Source organism: Mustela lutreola, chromosome 3 (genome assembly GCF_030435805.1).
Source record: "Mustela lutreola isolate mMusLut2 chromosome 3, mMusLut2.pri, whole genome shotgun sequence".
Classification (NCBI taxonomy): domain Eukaryota; kingdom Metazoa; phylum Chordata; class Mammalia; order Carnivora; family Mustelidae; genus Mustela; species Mustela lutreola.
The window spans coordinates 187,665,679-187,689,506 of NC_081292.1; the positions used below are offsets into that span (position 1 = coordinate 187,665,679).

At 34.9% G+C, this 23,828-nt stretch overlaps 1 protein-coding gene across 13 annotated transcripts in view; it reads left to right on the forward strand.

The window, feature by feature from the left end:
* Nucleotides 1-23,828, forward strand: part of IKZF2 (IKAROS family zinc finger 2) — a 164,112-nt gene that overhangs the window by 107,335 nt on the left and 32,949 nt on the right. For all 13 annotated transcript variants that reach the window (XM_059168137.1, XM_059168140.1, XM_059168145.1 and 10 more), the window contains one exon: nt 450-617. In XM_059168137.1, coding sequence (XP_059024120.1) covers nt 450-617 — 168 coding nt within the window. The remainder of the gene's footprint in view (nt 1-449; nt 618-23,828) is intronic.

Consider the following 23,828-nt stretch of genomic DNA (forward strand, 5'->3'; position numbering starts at 1 on the left):
GAGCAAGATTCCTATCAGTTTGAGTACTTATTAGCTCCGTAACTAGAATCAGATACTTTGATTCTTGAACTTCAAGTTCTTCATTTGCAAATTGAAATTCTAGAGACCTAATTGGTAATATCATTTTAAGATTTTAAATATTCTATGTAAAGCAACCAGTAAAGTCAGTGAAGTGATGGCACTTAGTTGTTCAAACAGTGGTCAATGCGATTACTGATTCTTTTGAGCCAGTAACAGGAATCCGGTATAATTGTATGAGGAGAGGAAACCATGCTTAACCTAAAGTTTAAGGCTTCAGTATTAACAAATTTTAGGAAGAAAACGGTTCAGAAGTCTGAGGAGGGAGAAAACTCTCAGCACAGAGAGCCGCTGCCAGTTAATAGCATACAGCCGATCAGTCCGTTACACATAACCCACTCGATCGTTCCCACTTCTTTTCCCTTCGGCAGGTGAACGTCCCTTCCACTGTAACCAGTGTGGAGCCTCTTTTACTCAGAAGGGCAACCTTTTGAGACACATAAAGTTACACTCTGGAGAGAAGCCGTTCAAATGTCCTTTTTGTAGCTATGCCTGTAGAAGAAGGGACGCCCTCACAGGACACCTCAGGACCCACTCTGGTAAGTGTCACTGACTCTTTGAGAAGAAAGCTAAAATATAAGAAATTCAGGAAAGTGTTATAGAGTAATACAGAATAACTTACAGCTTTGGTACATAGCTAGGAATGAGCTCAACAATATTTTTATTTGTGTACATTGAATAACTGATAAATCTTGCAAGATGCATATGGCCCTTCCTTTTTTTAGACTTACAGACTTGGCAGAAAGTAGTACCATCAGCTGAAGAATCTTTTATTCCGAGCTATTGAAGTAAGGAAACAACTGTTCTATAGATTCTGTATGATTTTTAATTTTATAATTATTAATTCAATAATTATAGTTAATCCTGGATAATGGAAAATTGAGTAAAATACCATAGTTACATGCTGATATTACCATAGAGGAGATGAAAGCTGTGGTACTTTTCAACTGATAAGAGTGTCCAGGCTGGGACCTCAGTGGGAAAACAAACATTGCTATTTTTAAGCTTGAAAATATTATGCTTATTAGAAAATTGGCTGTTAGAGTATTTTATATTTCCTTTAAACACACCTTGTTTCTTTAACTCTCAAAATGTAGTCATTGGATTTTCTCTGAAACTTTTCTTTGCTTCATAAATCATCATTAAAAAATCTAGAGTAAGTGTGATATTTTTAAAATGCTAGGATATAGTACATAAAAGACAAAGAATGATTAGAAATCTGAATGAATCTCATTTGACTTTTAGCATGAATTGCCATAACCAAAAAGTTAAGGGTGGAAAATTAATATAGAATACTCTCAAGCCAGTTTTATATCCTCCTTCTGTCCATAATGACATATTAAATTTTAATTTTAATATGAAGATTTGATGGAAGTGATATTTTCATCTACATTGACGAATTGTATTAGAGAGTGCTATGGATTGTGAGGTATGCTTGTATTATCTTTTTTTACATTTTCCATATTAATCCTTAAGGCTTTACTTGGTTTTTAATGTGAATATGAAATGTGTGAAACTATTTTAGGCATTAACTTGTAAATTTGGAGCAGTTATAGAAAAATAAAATGAATGCAAACATAAAAACAAAATATTTTAAGTATATACAGTTACTTTCCTCCTTGATTCAAAGTAATTCCCTTATTTCCAACTATGACATTTTATATTTTATTTTAACTTCTGCTATGAAAATTACATCTTTATTATAAAAATTATTCTGTGTTGAAGGATATTTTTAAGACATGACAGTTAATTCCTTCACCTAGCCATGTATTCTGGCTTATTAAAACCTTACTGAATTGACCACAGATGGTGTAAAACATCAATTTTCATGAACATTATCTATTACATGAAGTTGAGGAAAAAATATAACTTTAAACATCTATTTCATTGTTTGCAAAATTGTGTTGCTTTTAATATCATGATATAATATACACATGCTACTTTACCGGGATTGCTATATTGCCCTTAGAAGGTTCAGTGCCTTCGAAGCTCAACCTCTGGAAGGCTTTCAATACCTCAGTTTGTGTTGTCTTGATTTCCTTTTTGTTCTTTTAACACATCTATCCCTGTGGGTGGTGTCTAAGAAGACACCTTGGTTTTTGTTTCTGCTGAACTCTGGGCAGTTGCAATCAGCATCTTTTTTGCGAATTAGTCATGAGTCATCTAGAGGTTCCTGGTTGGCGGCTAATGAAGTGAGGAATGAGAAAGATGTTACTCCAAATGCAGGCCACTCCCATTGGGTTCCACCAGGCCAGACACTTGACAACACTTACATGGTTCTGTGTGATTATGAAGTTTGTGTGTATAAAGTGAAGCTGTTTCTGTGAAATTGCACATTTTGTAAGTAAATCACTGCTACTTTGAGGTTCGAAAAAAATAAAGACATGGAACCTGTAACTGCAATCATGCTATTATTTTGCAATTTGGTATACAAAGTCTTGATTATGTAGATACATAAATAGATAGTATACTCAAACTGGCTAATTAAAGAGAGTTTAACGGAGCAGTGAGAGAGAGGAAGGTGTCATCTACCTACTGCATCATCAACAGGTGATATGAATTCAGTTACATTTCTAACTGTAATCTAAAATATTTGCCATTGCCAATGCTTTTTGTAGTAGATACAACATAAAATATAGCTGCTAAATTCCGTGCCCTCTAATTGTTCAGAAAGCCCAAATTGGTTATTACAGCTTTCTTCTGCTACCAATTCCATCTTTCTCTTACTCTTACCCTCGTTTTAGCACCTGGGCTGAACAGGATTCTTTATCTGATGAGTGACCCAAACATTAATTTCTACAAATTCGGAGGACTTCACTATCCTGTTTTCCTTGCATTACTGCAATTTTTCAGTAACCAGGATTTTTGGGAACATTTTTTAAAAGAGGTACCTGAGTTCCAAACATAACAACCCAGAATCATCTTGGTAGTCTAGAAAAGTTACCAACCAATAGCTCACTTCTTTCCCTCTTAGTTTAGCAGCTTGAGATGCCCCAAATAGCCAGGGGGTAGTCCAATATGACAGTTCCAGACCTCTGATCCCTGGTGGAAAGACTCTTCCCTTGGGTACCTAGCACATACATCAGAGCAGCATACAAACCATGCCTTCTTCATAGTGAAACTTGCAAAGTGCACCCAATTTTCATTTATCATAGACGACCTAATTCATCATGTCCAGACCACCAAATCCATAACATTACACTAATACTGTGCTTCTCTGAACTTTCTGTGGCAGTTATCTCCTGTCCTCTGGCATATATCTTACGGAGGCATCTCAGGTATTTACTACTTCCTGCTCACCATGTCCAGTCAGTACCGTGAATGTAATGTTCCAACTTGATGTTCTATGGGCTGTCAAGATGAACTAGATTTCTTTGGACTGTATTATAACAGAAGAGTTGACCTTGCCTTAAGCTAAGATAATAAAAGTATGCTCTCCCTGCAGTGTGAAGGCAAAGTGCTTCAGATTATCTGTTGATAAGGAATTATTTTCCAAAGAAATTGTTAAGTCATTATCTCCATACCTGGTATCAGGGGCTATGTTATATGTTAATATGTGCCAGTAACGGTATTACAGCTAGAACTGCATCTGTAGTCGGCATTTTGATGTGATTAAGACTGCATGCATCCACAGAACCATCCAGCTTGCATTAACCTCATCAGCAGTATACATGGGTATGTAGTAGGAATCGCCATGCCAACCTCTTTCATTTGTAGTTTACTATCTTTAAGTCTAGGGCTGTGATCTCCAATCTGGTAGCAACTAGCCTCCTGTGGCTAGTGCTGTGTGTTGAAATGATATTTTCTTATTAAATGAAATCTATTAAAATTAATTCCACCTTTTTAAAATGTGGCCACTAGAAAATGTAAAATTATGTGTCTGATTCATACTTGCATTGGACAAGCGCAGTTCTTGGCTTTCCATGATTGCTGTAGGTCAGGGAACCAACATAAGAATTCTATCCATTACTAAGTTTATTTATTCCCAAAATACTGTAAGATGGACTTGAGTAAGGCCTACATATATACCTTGACCTCCATATACCCCCACTTTGAACTGGTCAACTACAATGGCATTTTGGGTTCCAGAGATTAATGTCAACTCAGAGCTAATCTAATAGACTAATAATCTGCGGTAGGATTTGGTATTTCCATTTCCTACCGTAGAGCCTGTGCCACTCTGAGAGCACATATACATTTAAATCAAGGAGGCCAGATCTGTTTGCAACATCTATCATTGTTCTGTCCAGCCCAGAGAAGACAATTACCATAGAGCTTTTCAAGCATGTGGCTTCTTTCATGACCAGTGTAATTCTTTGGTGAAGGGAGTTTCCCACAGGCCCTTCTAGAAGTATGTAAGTGGTAGGCTGAACCGATGATTCATAATAGATCCTTTCCATTATTCTTACTTATTTGAGCTTTTGTTCTTCTTCCTCTTTGCTATGCCAGGAAACCCTGGCATTTCAACTTTTTACTAATAAGCCATCACTGAATCAAGGATTCAATTAGTCACTCCCACTTGTTCAAGGCAATATATTAATTCCCAAATCCAGGTGAATGCATATATATTGATAAAAATTTGGCCCAATCTAGTATTTTGTTTCATCTTCTTGTTGTAAAATACTTAAAATCGATTCATTTCCTTACGTGCTAACTGGACTCCTGCTGGTACAACTGGCCTTTTGTAATTCCTTCAGTATATAGGGCTGTCACCTCCTGGATCAGACCTTGATTTTGTTTATATTAGAATCTAATTTATTATGAGCCTATGGACAATGAGAGTTAGTAGGAATGAGTCCTGAAAAGAATTGCCATTTTCTGATTGGGTTCTTGCCTTGGCTGAAACAATCGATAGTCTTCTTACTTTATGGGAATGCTGATTTATAGACATTAGTTTCCTTAGATGGAAAGGTGGGGAGTGAGGACTGTGTCTTCCAGCAAGGGCAGTTTGAAAGTGTTTGCAGGTTCAACATTCTGCGCCTTGGTATTTGATCAGATAGTACCATTCCATGTTTCACTAATCCATTGCCATGACCAGGTTGTATTGGTACTGCCCATTTTATTTAGTGTGGCAACTCTATAACCCTTCAAATCAGATTCTGGAGTTGGTTTTCAGCCTTATTTGCCCTGAGGCTTAGGTAAATAAGGACTCTTTTAAAGCTGACAGAGGACTTTGACATTCCACCTTCTGCTCTGACATGGAGTGAGCATTCAAGACCTTCAAACTGTCCTTCCTCCTTTATGTAATCCTTAGGGTCATCAGAGTTAGCCGTATCATACTGCAGTCTTCACTCTACACGCCACCACTGTCACTTCAGCAAGGCTACATGCTACCAGCAGTGATAATTTGGGTAATCATATTGCCAGCAATATGATTCCATTAACTCCCCAGTAAGAAAGCCATCTTGTTCTCTTCATATTGAGCAACTCAGTGCCAGAATGCCATTTTGACTCTCTGAGGCCTTGGGCCACTCCTACTACCAGTAACTATCAACCAAGGCCCTGACAGGAGCAATGAGAAATTGCTCAATGGGAAAAATTTGGAGACATTCAGGGTAATATTTACAAGAGAATAGTGAGGCATAAAGGAAACCAGGGAAGGATGGTTGAAGCATTACAACGCTAGCAATAGCAAGAAACCATTAGCAACCCTATGTCTGGAGGGGATCAAGAGATCACTGGAATTAGAAGAGGTAGGAGATGGGTCTTAAACACTGAGCTTTGATGAGGAATGTGCCCCTGCTAACCTGTGACTGAAGAATAAACACCTTGACCTCAGTCTTTCCACTCTCTAGTCTCTTGCTGATTCCTCACATGCAGGAAGGCTAGCAAGAAGCCAAAGGACAGAAAAGCCTACTGATGAAGGCAATAGAAATTAACTTTCTGCAGGAGCAAAGAAGGGTGCAAATGGCTATAAAGGTGACACAGAATATGCCACAGATAGACTAAAATTTAGGAACTAGTGCTTAAAATTACTAGTATAGGATATTAAGGCTAATGTAGTGATTTTAATATTAATTTCTGCTTTTATGGATATTATCAGTACAAAGTATTTTGCTTCCTCCTTCCTCTCCCCCACTTTGGGTAATGACTATCCATTGTTTTAGTTTGTTATTGTGCTGTGTAGTATCAATATTGCATCTTTGCTTCCTATATTTTAGATTTGAAATTTTTTCTCTACTAGGTTGGTAACAAAGAGCTTGGCATTGATTTACACTTATGTGTTAAATGAAAAAAAAATTAGAAAAATACATTCAATAAATGCTAACCCTTCCTCCCCCATTCCCTCACCGACCCCCACCCCGTGCATGATCCCATATAAGCTGATATTTCCTATTTGGAACTCTGTTTGTATAGAGGACACCAGGTAGTGTCTTGGTTTTGATTGTATAGTCCCAATAGTTAGGTTATTTATGCTGAGTGAAATAAGTCAAGCAGAGAGAGTCAATTATCATATGGTTTCACTTATTTGTGGAGCATAACAAATAGCATGGAGGACATGGGGAGTTAGAGAGAAGGGAGTTGGGGGAAATTGGAAGGGGAGGTGAACCATGAGAGACTATGGACTCTGAAAAACAATCTGAGGGGTTTGAAGTGGTGGGGGAGTGGGAGGTTAGGGGAACCAGGTGGTGGGTATTAGAGAGGGCATGGATTGCATGGAGCACTGGGTGTGGTGCAAAAATAATGAATACTGTTATGCTGAAAATAAATAAAAAATAAAAACAAATTTTAAATAATATTGAAAAAAAAATACATTCAATAAATGCTAACCCTTCCTTCCCCACTCCCCCACCACCCCCCACACCCCGTGTATGATCCCATATAAGCTGAAATTTCCTATTTGGAACTCTACTTGCATATTTTAGAGGACACCAGGTAGTGTCTTGGTTTTGATTGTATAGTCCCAATAGTTAGGTTATTTACAGATAATATCTGGCACTTCTTGAACCCTCCTTAGACACAAGGCACTGCAGCAAGCACTTCCCAAGGATTATTTCTTTAATCAAAGCCCTTTTATCTGACATGAGCAAAACTAGGTATTTTATTAATTAACAGCAAGAAGTCTAGCAACATGAGAAATTCTTTTGACAAAAGTTCTTATGTTTATATTTTCAACATAAAAATATAGTGCATCATCTCTAATTCCATTTTCAGTGTCTTTAAGAACTTAGACCCTTGTGATGCAATCAAACTTCTATTAAATTTTTAAGATTTTGCACTAATTTTTATGACTATCTTTGCTCACCTCTAATTCTTTAGTATTTTTTAAAATCAACTCACCTTTATTAAATCTTTCCAAAGTGACAAAATTAGTTTTTAGAACCAATTTTCTTTTTGTACTTATTTCCTTGAAAAATGGATATTTAAATAATTTACCTAATTATAATAGGTGGTACAGCTGGCATAAATAGGCTTGGCTAGAATTATAACTGACTCTTAGGGATTCTGTAATTCAACCACTCAAAAGTGTTTATGTGTGACATGAAAAGAGGGGCCTACACGCTCCAGGAATTCAGTGTTTCTGGAAGAGGCTGTCAGTCGAGAAAGCTTTTTTCTGTTACTATATTTATTATAGGTGAAAAGACAGAGGCTCAGAGAGGTCGCACTTGCAGAGCTTAGATTCACACCAAGACAGTCAAACTCCAAAACCTGTATGTTATGGGATAAATGATACAGCACCGTATGTTTATTCTATAAAACTTGATTAAATTAACTCAAAATGATAAAGAAAAAAGTACTATTTAGAAGAAGTCAAAACATTTGAGTTTGGAATGGGCTCAGTGCAAATTAATTATATTACTTTGCCAAGTCACTTAATGTGATCTTAAGTCTCCCTATACCCCAGTATTATATGATGCTAAATACAGTGTATTATCTTTTTTCCCAGGACTTGACTACTGATTGTTCACTACAACCAAATCTTAAAGAGTAAAAGAGTAGTCCCCACACCCCGCTTTTTTGTCTTATAGTTTGTTGTGGTTTGTTTTAACTTTAAAATAGATTTGCAAAATATGGAATAGGTCTTAAACTTTTCAGATGACCTTCACAGTACCACTACTACTTCTCTACAACTGTCTGCTAACCTATATTTAAGAGACAGCCTTGATAAGGACAGTTTCTGATTTTGTACTTTTAGCTTCAGAGATGCAGAAGTTTACTTAAAGCACATTCCCATTTAAAAGTACTTTTTTAAAAAATCTTTCATTTTTTATAAACATATTTTTATCCCCAGGGGTACAGGTCTGAGAATCGCCAGGTTTACACACTTCACAGCACTCACCAAAGCACATACCCTCCCCAATGTCCATAATCCCACCCCCTTCTCCCAACCCCCCTCTCCCCCAGCAACCCTCAGTTTGTTTTGTGAGATTAAGAGTCACTTATGGTTTGTCTCCCTCCCAATCCCACCTTGTTTCATTTATTCTTCTCCTACCCATTTAAGCCCCATGTTGCATCACCACTTCCTCATTCAGGGAGATCATATGATAGTTGTCTTTCTCTGCTTGACTTATTTCACTAAGCATGATACGCTCTAGTTCCATCCATGTTGTCGCAAATGGCAAGATTTCATTTCTTTTGATGGCTGCATAGTATTCCATTATGTATATATACCACATCTTCTTGATCCATTCATCTGCTGATGGACATCTAGGTTCTTTCCATAGTTTGGCTATTGTGGACATTGCTGCTATAAACATTTGGGTTCACGTGCCCCTTCGGATCACTACGTTTGTATCTTTAGGGTAAATACCCAGTAGTGCAATTGCTGGGTCATAGGGCAGTTCTATTTTCAACATTTTGAGGAACCTCCATGCTGTTTTCCAGAGTGGTTGCACCAGCTTGCATTCCCACCAACAGTATAGGAGGGTTCCCCTTTCTCCGCATCCTCGCCAGCATCTGTCATTTCCTGACTTGTTGATTTTAGCCATTCTGACTGGTGTGAGGTGATATCTCATTGTGGTTTTGATTTGTATTTCCCTGATGCCGAGTGATATGGAGCACTTTTTCATGTGTCTGTTGGCCATCTGGATGTCTTCTTTGCAGAAATGTCTGTTCATGTCCTCTGCCCATTTCTTGATTGGATTATTTGTTCTTTGGGTGTTGAGATTGCTAAGTTCTTTATAGATTTTGGACACTAGTCCTTTATCTGATATGTCGTTTGCAAATATCTTCTCCCATTCTGTCAGTTGTCTTTTGATTTTGTTAACTGTTTCCTTTGCTGTGCAAAAGCTTTTGATCTTGATGAAATCCCAGTAGTTCATTTTTGCCCTTGCTTCCCTTGCCTTTGGCAATGTTCCTAGGAAGATGTTTTTTACTAAAAGTACTTTTTACAGGGGTACCTTGGTGGCTCAGTGGTTAAAGCCTCTGCCTTGGGCTCAGGTCATGATCCCAGGACCCTGGGATATAGCCTCACATCGGGCTCTCTGCTCAGCAGGAAGCCTGCCTCCTCCTCCTCTCTCTCTCTCTGCTTGCCTCTCTGCCTACTTGTGATCTGTCAAATAAATAAAAAACTTAAAAAAAAAAAAAAAACTACTTTTTACAAAGCCCCATCTGTTGTGCTGATCACCAAAAAAGTATAAAACAATGTTGAATTTTCCTTCCCTCACCTTTGCTAATTAGTATCTGAATAATACTTTTTACACTGGCATAGAAAATGGGTTTAAGTTTATAAAACCCTGGTTACTTGATTTGATTGCGTGCTTTAAATTTTTATTACAGACATTGATAATTTTTTTTTAATTGGAAGGATGTCCAGTTATACAATAACCAGTCAGAACCCCTTAAAGAATAGGCACCTGAGTGGCTCAGTGGGTTAACCATCTGCTTTCGGCTCAGGTCATGATCCCAGCCAGAGTCCTGAGATCGAACCCCACGCCAGACTCTGCTCAGTGAGCTTGCTTTCCCTCTCTCTTTCTGCCTGCCTCTCTGCCTATTTGTGATCTCTGTCAAATAAATAAATAAAAAGTTTTTAAAAAAGAACCCCTTAAAGAACAATTATACTTCAGTAGTATTTAACAGTATTTGCCATGAAAATGTTTGTTTTCTTACAATAATTTTTGAATAGTTTAATTTTATTATTTGTGGATACATATCAGATTAATATGATAGTCTTTTCTTGGTAGCAGATAATTTTTGTCAGTAACTCCCATATTTTATTCCCTACTTCTTGAAATAATAACAGAAGAAATCATAACATTTCTTACCTTGGTTGTAGTAGTGATATATCCTATTTCTGAAATAGTGTCCATTCACAAAGAAAGAAAAAGGTGAAATGATAGAATCTAAGTTTTGTTTGTATGGCTATCTTCAGTGTTTATTTTATTGCAATATGATGGCTAAATTTAAACATATCTAGCAATTGCAACCCTCCTTCTACTTTTGCTTTTTGTAACACTCAAAACAAAATGAGTAGCTGAGAAAGGGGGAAAAAACCCATCTTTTTACATGTGAAATTTAAATGACATTCTAAGAGGGAGTGGGAAGGAATGTGAAGGAGAGAGAAATAAAGAATTGGAATGAATTATCAACACTGTATCAGCTGAAGTTCACAGTCAAATTTTTTGGTCCAGTGAGAAAATAATCTATACTCTTGTATACTTTATGTAAGGATACAAGAAAATAAAAGGTACTGGTTTATATTTAAAACTCCACCAATTAGTGGCGCCTGGGTGGCTCACTGGGTTAATGCCTCTGCCTTTGGCTCAGGTCATGATTCCAGAGTCCGGGGATGGAGCCCCTCATCGCATCGGGCTCTCTGCTCAGCAGGGAGCCTGCTTCCCTTCCTCTCTCTCTCTGTCTGCCTCTCTGCCTGCTTGTGATCTCTGTCAAATAAATAAATAAAATCTTTAAAAAAAAAAAAAACTCCACCAATTAATCTTAAGATTTACCACACAAATTATCTGATTTGTTATATATATATAAATTTATAACATATGATGTTTAAAACGTGAGTTTTTAATGATGAATCGGTGAATCAGTACTCCTTCTACAAAAATGATTTTTATTAGTTTTGTCTTTTAGACTTTTAGTTTAACAAGTAATTATAGTCCTTTCATTCTTAGAAATTTGATTAGTGTGCTTCATACGTTATATATTGCTCCTTTTAATTGTCTTTATTATACCCAATACACTGGGGAAATAGTATTTTAATTAAGTCTTGGACCCCTATTAATCAAAATAATACTTAGCATACTTGTTATTTTTTTTAATCTTAGAGGAACTAGAATTGCATATTTTTTTCCTAATTAGCCTTTCAAGTATATATCTCACATACTATGATGCTGTGACCAAATTAAATATTTAAAACAGAATAGAAGATTATTTTTAATATATGGAAATTTATATAATATATATGCATTATAAATTGTTATGTGTAAATGCAAGGAGGAAAAGGTAAGAATATCTCTCTCATAGTCTCAAATATTTTTATGTCATATCTAAAATTAAGATATCCATGGAATTGTCCTGGATTCAGATTATTATAAAAATTACTTATTGCTTAAAACTGGAATTTTTTTAAAAATATGAAAATAAAAAATGCTAATGTCTTAAAGAAATTGTCTCTTGTATTCTAAAAAAAACAAATCTTTCTTAACACTCATATTTTCAAAGATGCTTTCTTCTTGTAACACTGAAATATTGTTTAAGTATTTAAATAAAATATCTTTGAGTAAGCAAGTGTAGGAACTTATTTTTTTAAAAGATTTATTTATGGGGGGGCAAAGCGAGAGGTAGAGAGAGAATCTTCAAGCAGACTCCCCACTGAGACAAAGCCCAATGCAAGACTTGATCCCAGGACCCTGGGATCATGACCCGCCAAAATCCTGAGGCAGCCACTTAACCTACTAAACCACCCAAGGCCCCCAAATTGCCTTTTTTGTTGTTCTTCTCATTTTTAAAAAATAATTCCTTTGGGTTTTCAATAAGACTTACCTATAATAGTCTAAGGAAAACCTTAGCTTTCAGTTAAACCAGTACTTACTATACAATTCTTTATTGGGATATATCATCTAAAAATAAATGCTTTGTAAAATTAGTTTATGTGATATATTTGAATCATACATATCTGTACATATATCTGTATATATGCAGGTATATCACATAACCCTGGAGTTAGAGCTGTTTGAGAAAACTTCTAGTGTCCTGAAGTCTTCATCTTTTTATGTAGGGTCAATAAGCCTATGTTATTCTAAACAAATATCTAGCTTATTTCCAAACACCTTAGGAATGTTGATTTTTACAATATTACTTTGTAACCTATTCAGTGTTTGACAATTTTTAGCCTAAGGAGTTTGTGCTTTATGTCTAATTATCAGTTTAAAACTATTTTGTCCTATAAAAAAACAACTGGACCAAATGTACCATATAAATATCTACTGTTAAAACAATAACTCCCTCGCTATACATTTTTTTAATTCTACAATACAAGGATTGCCTTTTTATTTTTAAAAATCCCATAATCCCAGTTTTTTCCCATAAAAATAGCTCAGAAGTATTGAATACTTGTATTAGTTCCCGGTATTGATTTTTTTAAAAACATTATCAGTTAAATACTGTACTGGCACAAACTCATTTACACATTTCTATTATTTTTAACACTAGTTTATGTTTTATTCAGTTACACTTTTAACTGTTATAGGAAACTATAAAATATTATGACTTTGCCTGTTTTTTTAATATATTTGAACATTCGCCTTTAGTAGAATATTCCATCAACTAACAGGCATTTTTAAAGTTTAAACTACATCCTCTCAGAGAAACCGACAAGAAGACATCACTCCTCATCTTCAGATTCTTAAAGCTCAAAAGTAGTATCTGGCTTAGAGTGAGACAGAGCTAACCTTTGACCATATTATTAAAGAAACAACTTAATGTCAAATGCTCTAGTTTTCAGTCTTCTCACATGGGACAGTCTGTTAATTCATCATAAGAATGAAATGCTTTCAAATATATTGTCATGTCTTGCTACAGGATTCACTACCACAGCCATACCATTTCCTTTTATTGCTGACTGGTCAGGAATTCCATAAACTAGAAGGGATTCTAAAGTACATACAGCCTTTGTTATTACTCTCCATCTTGTTTCATTAAATAATCTTTTCCTCTTGTGTTTCCTTTTGCCTTCTACTCTTTGTCTTTTTCATAGGTTTTTTCCCCCCAATCCTTAAATGTTTGTTTCAGTATTGCTTCATTTTTTTGAGATGACTACCAGAAAAAAGTATGTAAATAAGTACCTTTAGCTTGTATTACATACAAAATTATTTGAATAACATGGAACAGCTGCAGGTTATAGACTTTGGGATATTAACAACTTGTGAAATGACTGAAGAATAAAAAATGTCTGAAAATTAGGTACTTGCCTAAAAGATTATCATTATTAGTTATTTTCATATTGACATTATTTTGAAACAAGATCATCATGACTTTTCTCTCAGATTTGTCAGAGACCCATTTTAAAAATACTAATCCATGGCCCAGGATAATGATGGACATATTGGATTAAATTACCCTGGTTTAGAAATTGAATCTATTGTAGCTCGTGCATAATAGTGATGATGCATTAACTATAGTATAATTTGTCCTGCAGACTTCCCATGAGAAGGAACTGTTTTCACCTGATTGTAGACCTGGCATCTGGCCCACTTTCTGGGTGATCTCCCCAGTGTGAACTTTCCCCACCCTCCTCCCCTCCTTTCCTTCCTGGAGGTGCTCCATAGAGGTGGATTACACTGATAATACACAAGCAGTGTCAGTTGCACACATGATTTGCATAACTGTGCTGTGCTGATTTCACCCAACTCCTGATAATGACGCCCATGGTGCCTCTCTATATGCTTTGGAGTAGACACTGGAGGGAGGGAATGGGATGAGTATTTTTATTCCTGACTCTTCAAACACACCCTAATGGCCCTGCCCATTGAAATATGATCAGGAAGGAAAAACCACTTTCAGTCAAGCTAGCTGGTAAGACGATCTGTGTGATTTCTATCCAGTAAGTAGAACACTTTTCTTTTCCAGACCAATAATCATTATATACTCTACGTTATCTATCCCTCAGAAATGAATTTTTTTTTTAAATAGCATACACGAGCTCATCTTTTTTCAAATATCAGTCGTCATGCTTCTTTAAATTTCAAATACATTTCTAGAAGGAATTATTAAAGAGGTCTTTCTTCTTATAATACATACTCATGTGATATAGTACTTTGGTGCCTTCTTAGTTTGGTTTACTGCTGGAACCTTTCCTTCTTATCTTTTTCTATTTTCAGAAATTCTTATGAAATAAGCTAAACATAAACAGTGAATTTTGGAATACTGAAAAAAATAAAATTAAAAAAAAGAAATAAACAAGAATTTTGGACCTAGTTTTCATTCTTCTCAGTTTTCTACAAACATCGTCCTCATTACAAGTTGACTAGCTCAGTTTTGTACTGTGCATCGATGTTTGTATGGATAGTCTGATTTCGTGGCCATTTCACATTTTCTCTTCCATGTCCTTGAGTCTGTGGGACTGGCACTCTTGAATTCATGGCAGAAGTGGAAGGGTAGCATGCTAGCATCATTACTCAGTGTCCAAAAGGGCACATCACACTGTGTTTTTGTTTTGTTTTTTTGTGAACTAACCTCCACCCTCTCCTTTTATTTTTCCTACTTGATCCGTGTATGTGAGTCAAAAAAACCTGTTCATCCACAGCCTGTACTATCTTGCCAAATCTTGTGAGAAAACTCCCAAATGGTTTAAAAAAAAAAAAAACCTTACAAATGAGGTATATAAAAACCAATATCAGTCATTATAATCATATAATACATATTTAGAATATAATTAAATTTTTATTTAGGATATTATAAATCATTTATTACAGTAGTAATCCCTTTAGTTTATACAGAAACATGATGATAATAAGAAGTATATAGATAAGAATGAAAGATCCTACGTTCAGTAGTTCAAAGAAGAAATCTTATTCTGTTTTGCATCTGTATCCCTTATATTGTATCAAATGAATAAATGAAACTTTGGGTGCTTTCAGTTGCACATTCTTGCGTTAACTAGAAAGTTAGTTTAAGATTTGTAGAGGTCAGTGGTGGCTATATCTATTTCCTAATAAATGATAAATGTCAGTTCATTACAAAAATTAAAGTAAATGGCTAATATTTAATGGGCTCTTATCTTGTGACAAGCACTATTTTAAGAGCCTTGTTTTATAGCTAAGGAAAGTCCAATTTAAAGAGGGTGAGCATAGCATAATGTATAGAGAAATTGAATCATTATGTTGTACTCTTGAAACTAATTTTAACATTGTGTGTCAACTGTACTCAAAAAAATTTTTAAAACAAGTAAATAAGAGATGCTACCTAAGTATAAGAGATGCTACCTAAGATCCCTACATTCTGTAGTTTTAAATATTAAATGTATGGTTCTTCTTATAAAGCTTTACCTTATTGAGGTTATTATATTTTTAACCTAATGTCTTTATTCATATTTTGCCCACAATGTATACTATTTGGATTAGATTTTAAGCATACCACAGACACATCCATAAACCAAATGCTCAGTATAACAAAACTAAAGTATCATACTGAAATAAATGAAGATTTCCATAAAGCTTGAGTACATACAGAAATTTAGAATAAAATAAATCCAAGCATGTATAAATTATCTTTGTGAGAGTACTTTTTAAAAAATTATCCTCTGATGTAATAAACATCTTATCATTAAGACCACATATGCATATTTTATTCAACTTTTACCCAGGAAAAGCTGGGAAATAAGCTTTGCTTTGCCTGACCCCAGAGTCTATGATCTCAGCTACCATACTCCTGCTTTCCAGTCTGTTCTCAAGATAGCAGCCAGAATTCTCTGTAGAAACCCTATTTAAATCATGTGATTTCTCTGCATAAAATCTTTTAATGGCCTTCCATTGCTCTTCTAATAAACTCAAACTGCCTATCATGGCCAGGGGAAATGCTTCCCACCTCTCCTGTCTGATCATATAACACTCTATCCCTCCCTCTGTGTTTTTTGCTATCCTTGGTTCCTTTATTCCTTTCTACTCTTGGGATTTTGCACTGATGATCCTAGAAGTCTCTCCCTTTAGCTCTTTCCCAGTTCTTGGCATGGATGCCTCATTATCCTTCAGATACTTGCTTTTAATAGCTTCTTCTTAGAGTGGACTTCCATAAGCACCCTACCTAGAACATCCCCCTGCTCATTCTTGATCTTGCTCTATCTTAAAGTCTTGTAAAGCTTAAATCAGAATCTGCACTTATTATCTTGGATTTTTTGTTCATGCACATGTTGCCTGTCTCTTCCCATTGTCATCTGAATATAAGCTCTATGAGGTCACGGACATCCTCTGTCTTGTTTATTAATGTATCCCCAGCTCTTTGAATGGTGCTTGGTACATAATAGATAATGAAAAGGTTTTTCCAATTAATGGAAAAAATAATCTGAAAATACACATAAATTGAAAGATAAAATAATGTTTTTATTTCATTCTTGAACAGCCACAATTTTTTACTAATGGGAGTGTGTACCTTGTTGGAAACTACACAACTTCCCATATCTTGGAATCAATTGAATACCTCCACTAGTATCCAAATATTTTTATAGAAAAAATATATTTTCACACAGTACTCGCTTTGTGTTGCAGCAGCTCCTGAAACCTAGCTTCATAAAGATGTGACAATCATTGAAAAGCCTGTAATGTGATATGTTGAAACTGTGAGCAAGTAGTTTGTTTGGTGTCTGAGGGATGTTGAATATTATTATTTCCCTTAAAAATTTAAAATCTCCTGTGCTTATCTGGCTTTACAATATCCTTCCCAAGAGTGTGCTTTAGTGTCCCATTAAAATTTAAGGATCGCAGGCCTAGCACATTAGAGAATTATTATTTTAATCAGAGTTCTGGTTGAGAGTATGGTCAAAAGGCTTTCCCATACACTAGTAGCATGAATACGAATTGGCAAAATCCTTTTTGAGGCAGCAGTAGAACAACAGGTTTCAGGAACATTAAAATTGTTTATATAGAGGTTCATACAATAAAGTAGACAACTAATTCAAAGTATAACTTATACGTACTAAAAACTGAAAAAAAAAATTATTGATTGCACCATATTTCAGTGCTCATCTTTCTTCAGATTAATTTCTAATTCTGTAAGCAATTGTCAAGTAAAATCAGATATCAAGTTCCCATTTTTTACATTATAAATATTTATAGGATGGTGGGTGCTTTTAGTTTTATTAAAGGAAAATGAATGTGCTATATGCATATTGCTGATTTTACATGTATCGTGACAAATGGTAAATATAATTTCTGTATATAGATGTGGTTTCTTGCATGTTTATGTGTAAACATACATACATCTATATAAAGAACAAAACATTTACTACATATATTAGTGCTATTGTAATTTGTTTTATAGGTTTCACTAGGATAACTCTTGAAGTGACATATTTCAAGAAAACATAAGTGAACAAGACTTGATTGTGCTATATACCTTCATAACACCCTATGAATTTATGGTAAACATTCCTACTTCAAAATTATTTATGACTACTTCCTTTGCTCTTCCTTTTGGTAGGTATATGGGGGTCTTAGTACAGGGACAGGTATTTATTCCTAATAATGACAGATGGAGAAAAATACTAGCAAATGCTAGCAAATTTTTTTTCTAATTGAATTGAATTGTCAGGATTATCAAATTTCCTTTATTGCATCTTTAATTTATAATTTATTTCTCAGGTCAGTTCAGTAATCTCCATATCTCTAACAGGTTACATTGATGCTTCTCTTTTTGTCAGTGTAGGATTTTTGTGAGGGACGGTGGATCAAAGGAAACGACATATTAACTTCGGAGAGAGTTGGGAACACTAAGTCTGCTATCTTCTGTCTCAGAATCTTTATTATGCTATATATTATTATTTATTATAATACATATTGTAGAACTTTATATATAATAAACTTCATTTCAGTTACCTGAATTGTATTGGTAACAAAATTTACAAGGTTAGTGTGACTTTTTAAATACTTAACCCAATTGGGCGCCTGGGTGGCTCAGTGGGTTAAGCCGCTGCCTTCGGCTCAGGTCATGATCTCAGGGTCCTGGGATCGAGTCCCGCATCGGGCTCTCTGCTCAGCAGGGAGCCTGCTTCTCTCTCTCTCTCTCTGCCTGCCTCTCCATCTACTTGTGATTTCTCTCTATCAAATAAATAAATAAAATCTTTAAATACTTAACCCAATTACATATATAACTTTTGCTCTCAAACATAATGATGAAGTATTAGGAACCAGATTTACCCCCTGCCCTGAACAATTAGAATACCAGACACAATATATTAAATGACTTTTAGACATTCAACAACAGGCACTGCAGGACTAGGATTCCTAAGAGTAGAAAAACAAATGTGGTGAATCCTATGATTATCCTAGCTTACAAGCCATGCTTGGGAACAGGAAACCCAAAAGAGCCAGTCAGTCTTGCTGATTTGAGGAGACAGATCAGAATTCATGGAGACCAATGTTCTTGGAGTATAGCAAGTATCAGGAGGAAAATGCACAGAAAAAACTCTGGAGTTTTGCTGAAGCCCCTTTGACTCTTTGGCTAAATAGTGATCTACCTATTTTTATGAAGAAACTATGTACAGCTGGGAAAAGGAAGGAAACAGAAGGTCAAACAATTCCTGGAGCTAATGCAACAGTGAGAATAGTCAGTTCTCTCCGGCCAGTGTGGAAAGATTTTGTAATCATCAGGTCATTGAGTAAAATCCTCAGAAAGTTTATTGCCTTGGTACTGGGAATAAATTAGCCTTTAGATTAAAGCATGCCCTGGAACTGCCTTGAAGTGTAAAAGCAAACATCAAAAAAGTCGAACGGATTCTAAGTAATGTAATGGCATACCAGAATAAGTGATCCACAGTCTAAAGAAGTGCAACAAAATCCAGAATCCACAAATGTAAAACTCACAAAATCTAGAATGACACTAAAAATTAACAGATATGCAGAAAAGGCAGAAAATATTACCCATAATGAGTAGAAAACTCAATCAATAGAAATAGACCCAGAAATGCCCAACTGGTAGAATTAGCAGACAAGGTTGATAAAACATTTGTTATAATTACACTCCATATGTTCAAGAATATAAAGGAAAATGTGAAAATAATGAGAGTAGAAGTGATACTAGAGGAAAATGGACAGCATTAGGTGTTTATATTTTTAAAAAGAAGAAAGGTCTAAAACCAATTAACTAAGTTTCCTTAAGATAAAACAAAAGAATAGCAGATTAAATCTAGAGAATGTAGAGGAAGGAAATAATAACTTTAAAGGTAGAGATCAATTAAAAGGAAAACAAGAATATGATACAGAAAAATCAGTGAAATCAAAGGCTGATTCTGTGAAAAGATCAGTAAAATAGATAAACCTCTAGCCAAGATCAGTCAGTACAAAAACATAATACTGAACTTACCAACATCAGAAATGAACATTGGATGTCACTAAAACTCCTATAGCCATTGGGAGTATAATATAGGTATATGATGAATAAGTTTATGTCAATAAATTCAAGTGGATAAAATAAATTCCTTGAAATACAGAAATTATTCAAGCTCACTCAAAAAGAAATACTATGATGGCCTTATATTTCTTCTAGAAATTGAAATTATAGTTAAAAACCTCCCCACAAAGAAAACTCCACATTACTTCACTTGTAAATTCTGTCAAACATTCAAGGAAGAAGTAATTTAAGGAAACATTAGGGAACAAATGAAAGGGGAATAATGCTTCCGTACAGATTGAGTTCAGCATTACCCTGATACTAAAACCAAAGGCACTGCAATAAAAGAAAAGTATATAACCATATCCCTCATGAACACAGGAAAAGAAATCCTTAACAAAATTTTAGCAAATAGGATCCAGAAATACATAAAAAAGGATAACATATCATGACCAACTGGGGTTTATCCCAGGAGTCCAAAATTGATTTGACATTAGAAGAATATCAGCATAATTCCCCCATATTAAGAGACCAAAAAGAAAGAAAGAGAGAAAGGGAGGATGAGAAAGAAAGAAAGAAAGATTGATTGATTATAATCATCTTCATAAATACAGAAAAAGCATTTGACATAATTCAGTATTTATTCATGATTTTAAAAAAAATTCTCAGAAATAGAACATAAAGAACTTCCTCAATATGGTAAAAGCCATTTTTGGAAAAATTTGAGCTTACATTATACTGTTAGTAAATGAAAGCTTACCCTTTAGAATAGGAACAAGGCAAGAAGGTCTGACCTCTCCACTTCTATTCAGCATCGTACTATGAGCCTTGTCAATGCAGTAGGGCAACAGAAAGAAATAAAAGACATAAGTATTGCATTGGAATAAGTAAGACTGTATTTAGTTTTAGATAATATAACTACCTATATAGAAAAAGCAAGGACTCGACCCCCCAAAAATTAAAAGTGAGAGATTTGATTAAGATTGCAAGAAACAACATCAATATAAAGAAATCAGACTTATTTCTATATGCTTAAAATGGACAATTGTAAACTGAAATTTAGAATGCAACATGATTTATTATAGGATCCAAAATATATGAATTACATAGAGATAAATTTATGTAACTTTGTGCAAGGAAAGTTTAAAAAAATGCTGAGAGAAATTAAAGACCTAAGTAAGTGGTAAGATGTGTTATAATTGTGGTTTAAATGATTCAATACTGTTAAAATGTTAATTCTCTGGAAATTAAAGCTATCAGTTTAATACAATCCCAATCAATATCCTAGCAGGATCTTTTGTAGAAATTAACAAACTGATTACAGAATTTGTTTGGAAATACAGAAGATCTAAAATAGCCAAAATAATTCTGACAAAGCATGTGACGTCTGGGTGGTTCAGTTGGTTAAGCATCCAGCTCTGGATTTTGGATCAGGTCATGATCTCAGGCTTATGAGATTGAGTTCTATGTCAGACTCCATGCTGGGTGTAGAGCCTGCATAAGATTCTCTCCCTCTCCCTTTCCTTGTCCTGCCCCTCTCCTTCTCTAAACTAGAGAGAAGAGAAAATTCAGAGTCATATGACTTAAACTACCTAATTTAAAGACTAACTGTGTTAGTAGTATCTATTCTTTTAGTTTATGGATAGACACAGAGATCAATGGAATAGAACAGAAAAACTAAAAATATACTCACAATATACAATCAATTGATTTTCAACAAAGGCCCTAACACAATTTAAGGAGGAAAGATAATATTTTCTATAAATGGAGCTAGAACAATTGGAGATCCATATTTTAAAAAAGACTTGCCTGCAAGTGTTGGTAGAAGTCTTATTCCTAAGAACCATAAACTAGAAACAACCTAAACTAATGAGTAGATTAAAAAACTATGGTATATTCATATAATGAAAACTGCTCAGCCGTAAAAATAATAAACTACCAATACATGTAACAGCATGAATGAATCTCAGAATCATCACACTGAATGAAAGAAGCCAGACACATAGGACTACATACTGCATGATTGAGTTTATTTGAAATCCTTTAAAAAAAAAAAAAAAAAGGCAAAACAGTAGTGGTGTTACAAAGGGAGATTTGTTGCAAAGAACAAAGAAGAAATGTTTAGGGAAATAGGCATGTTCTGTATTTTAATTGTGGCTGTGGTTACACAACTAAATATACTTCTAAACTCCTTGAATTATATAAAGTGGATGGATTTTATCTAAATTTTACCTCCATAAGGCTGATTTTTTAAAAATAAAAATCTGCATATATCATGACTCAGAATTCAGGAGTAACAAATATTTGTGAGGAAGATGGTTGCTTAGAAGAGCCAGTGTAAAGCTGTTACCATGTGATTAAGCCCGACTTTATCAAGTAAGGAAAGTGGGAACTCTAATTCAACTGTTTTCTCTTCATGTAAGCCATAGTTGGAGAGAGAGGGGGAAGATGACTTAATGGTTTTTAGCTGTGTTTCAACAACATATTCCGTTTGGTACTCACCATGGTCCTGTGGAAATTGGGAAAGATAGAATCCCATGATCAGTGCCCTGGCAAACCACTTATCTTTTATTAGTGGAAATGATTAATTTCTATGCTGTTTTCCCTAGTGTGAAATAACATCATATAGCCCTCTAAAAAGATAACAGTACAATTTGCAATTTAAGAGAAATGGTTTAGTAATCACTTTCCCCTTGAATTTTAGAATTCAGGCACACAGGTCAGTTTGAAGGAGAATAGATGCAAAGTTTAAACTAAACTGTATCATTATCCTCAAAATATATAATCATCATACAGGAGTAAACTTCCATATCAAAATATTTCTTTTTTGTGTTATTACTGGTAATAAAATGAAGCTTCATCCAAGGGCTTTTCAGATCTTAATCCCAAAATTTCTTATAAGGTTAATTTCAACTCCTTTGATAATACAATTAAGATCATTATAGTAAGGTGAAGAAAAAACATTCTTTACCTTAAAAATAATTTTTAAGCAGACTTAGAGAACATGATGATTTCTGATATTCTATAAAACCACTATTTCCAACTTAGGTATATAAGCAGCCACTTGGGAAGTTTGTTAAACATGCAGACCTCCAGGTAGCACTCCCAGAAGTTCTAGGCCAAGCATGGTACCCAAGAATCTCCATTTCAACAAACACTCCAGGGAATTCTAACATAGGTAGCCTGCGGTTCACATTTTGAGATCCATTGCAAACGGTTAAGCTACAACGTTTTTGAAGATAGGTAGGGAATTTTGTGTTAGAGTAGTTAAATAAATAACAGAATAGAAAAGAGGAGATATGCAATTTTACATTTCTACAAGTTCTGTGTCTTACTAATGTGTGATTACTCTTTTGGTGGCCAAGCTTTCCTAATATATCATGTCACTTTTTTTAAAATCACTTTGTAAATCACCTTTTTTTAAATGGGAAGGTATGATCCATCCTTCCAGAACTATACCAACAACAAAAGTGATATTGTACATTGCTGTTTGAACATGATGAAATTAAAAGCTACATCTGTCTCTACGCCTTCTTAAAACTCCACTAAAATCACGGTAGACATTTCCAGAAGCTTAAATTCATCAGATCAAGGACAATGCGAAAGTATAGAATAGCAGCGAAGAGGAGGAAGAAAAACAGAGGGAGGGATAGTAACAATAAGACGAGACTAAAACCTTTAGTGATTATAGAGGGGAATACGGGATGAGATCAAGCTAACTGGCACCAGAGAATCCTGAAAAGTAGAAGAAACAGGGTTGTTGAAATCAGGGTTGGAGCTGATATAAAGGTATTTCAAAATCTGCATACAAAACTGTTAGATCACAGAGCTGCTCTCACACAGTACAGCCAGCCAACAAAATCCTCCTCCTCCCCTCGCAGGAAAATAAATGTTTATTTCTTGGAGAAATTGAATTGGAAGCATTCGGGCTTAGGAACTCCAGGGAAAGGAGAGAGTAGAGGGGAAACAAAGAATTTCAAGCAAGGAGATTATGTAAAAAACCACAATTGAACATTTGGATTTGTGGCCCCATTCCTTGCCACAAAACATCCAGCTTATATCACCCTTGGGGTTAGAAATTGAAGGCATCTTCTCTAAGGGAATTGAAAGAGAAGACATGGGAGTCTAGTAATAAAGAGATCACACTGCAATAGTTCACAAACTTCACTTATGTTTCCTGAACTTCCAGTTAACTTTTTAGTACCTCATTGTTCAATATGAATGAACAATAGATATTCAGGCACCAGACATTTAAGAAA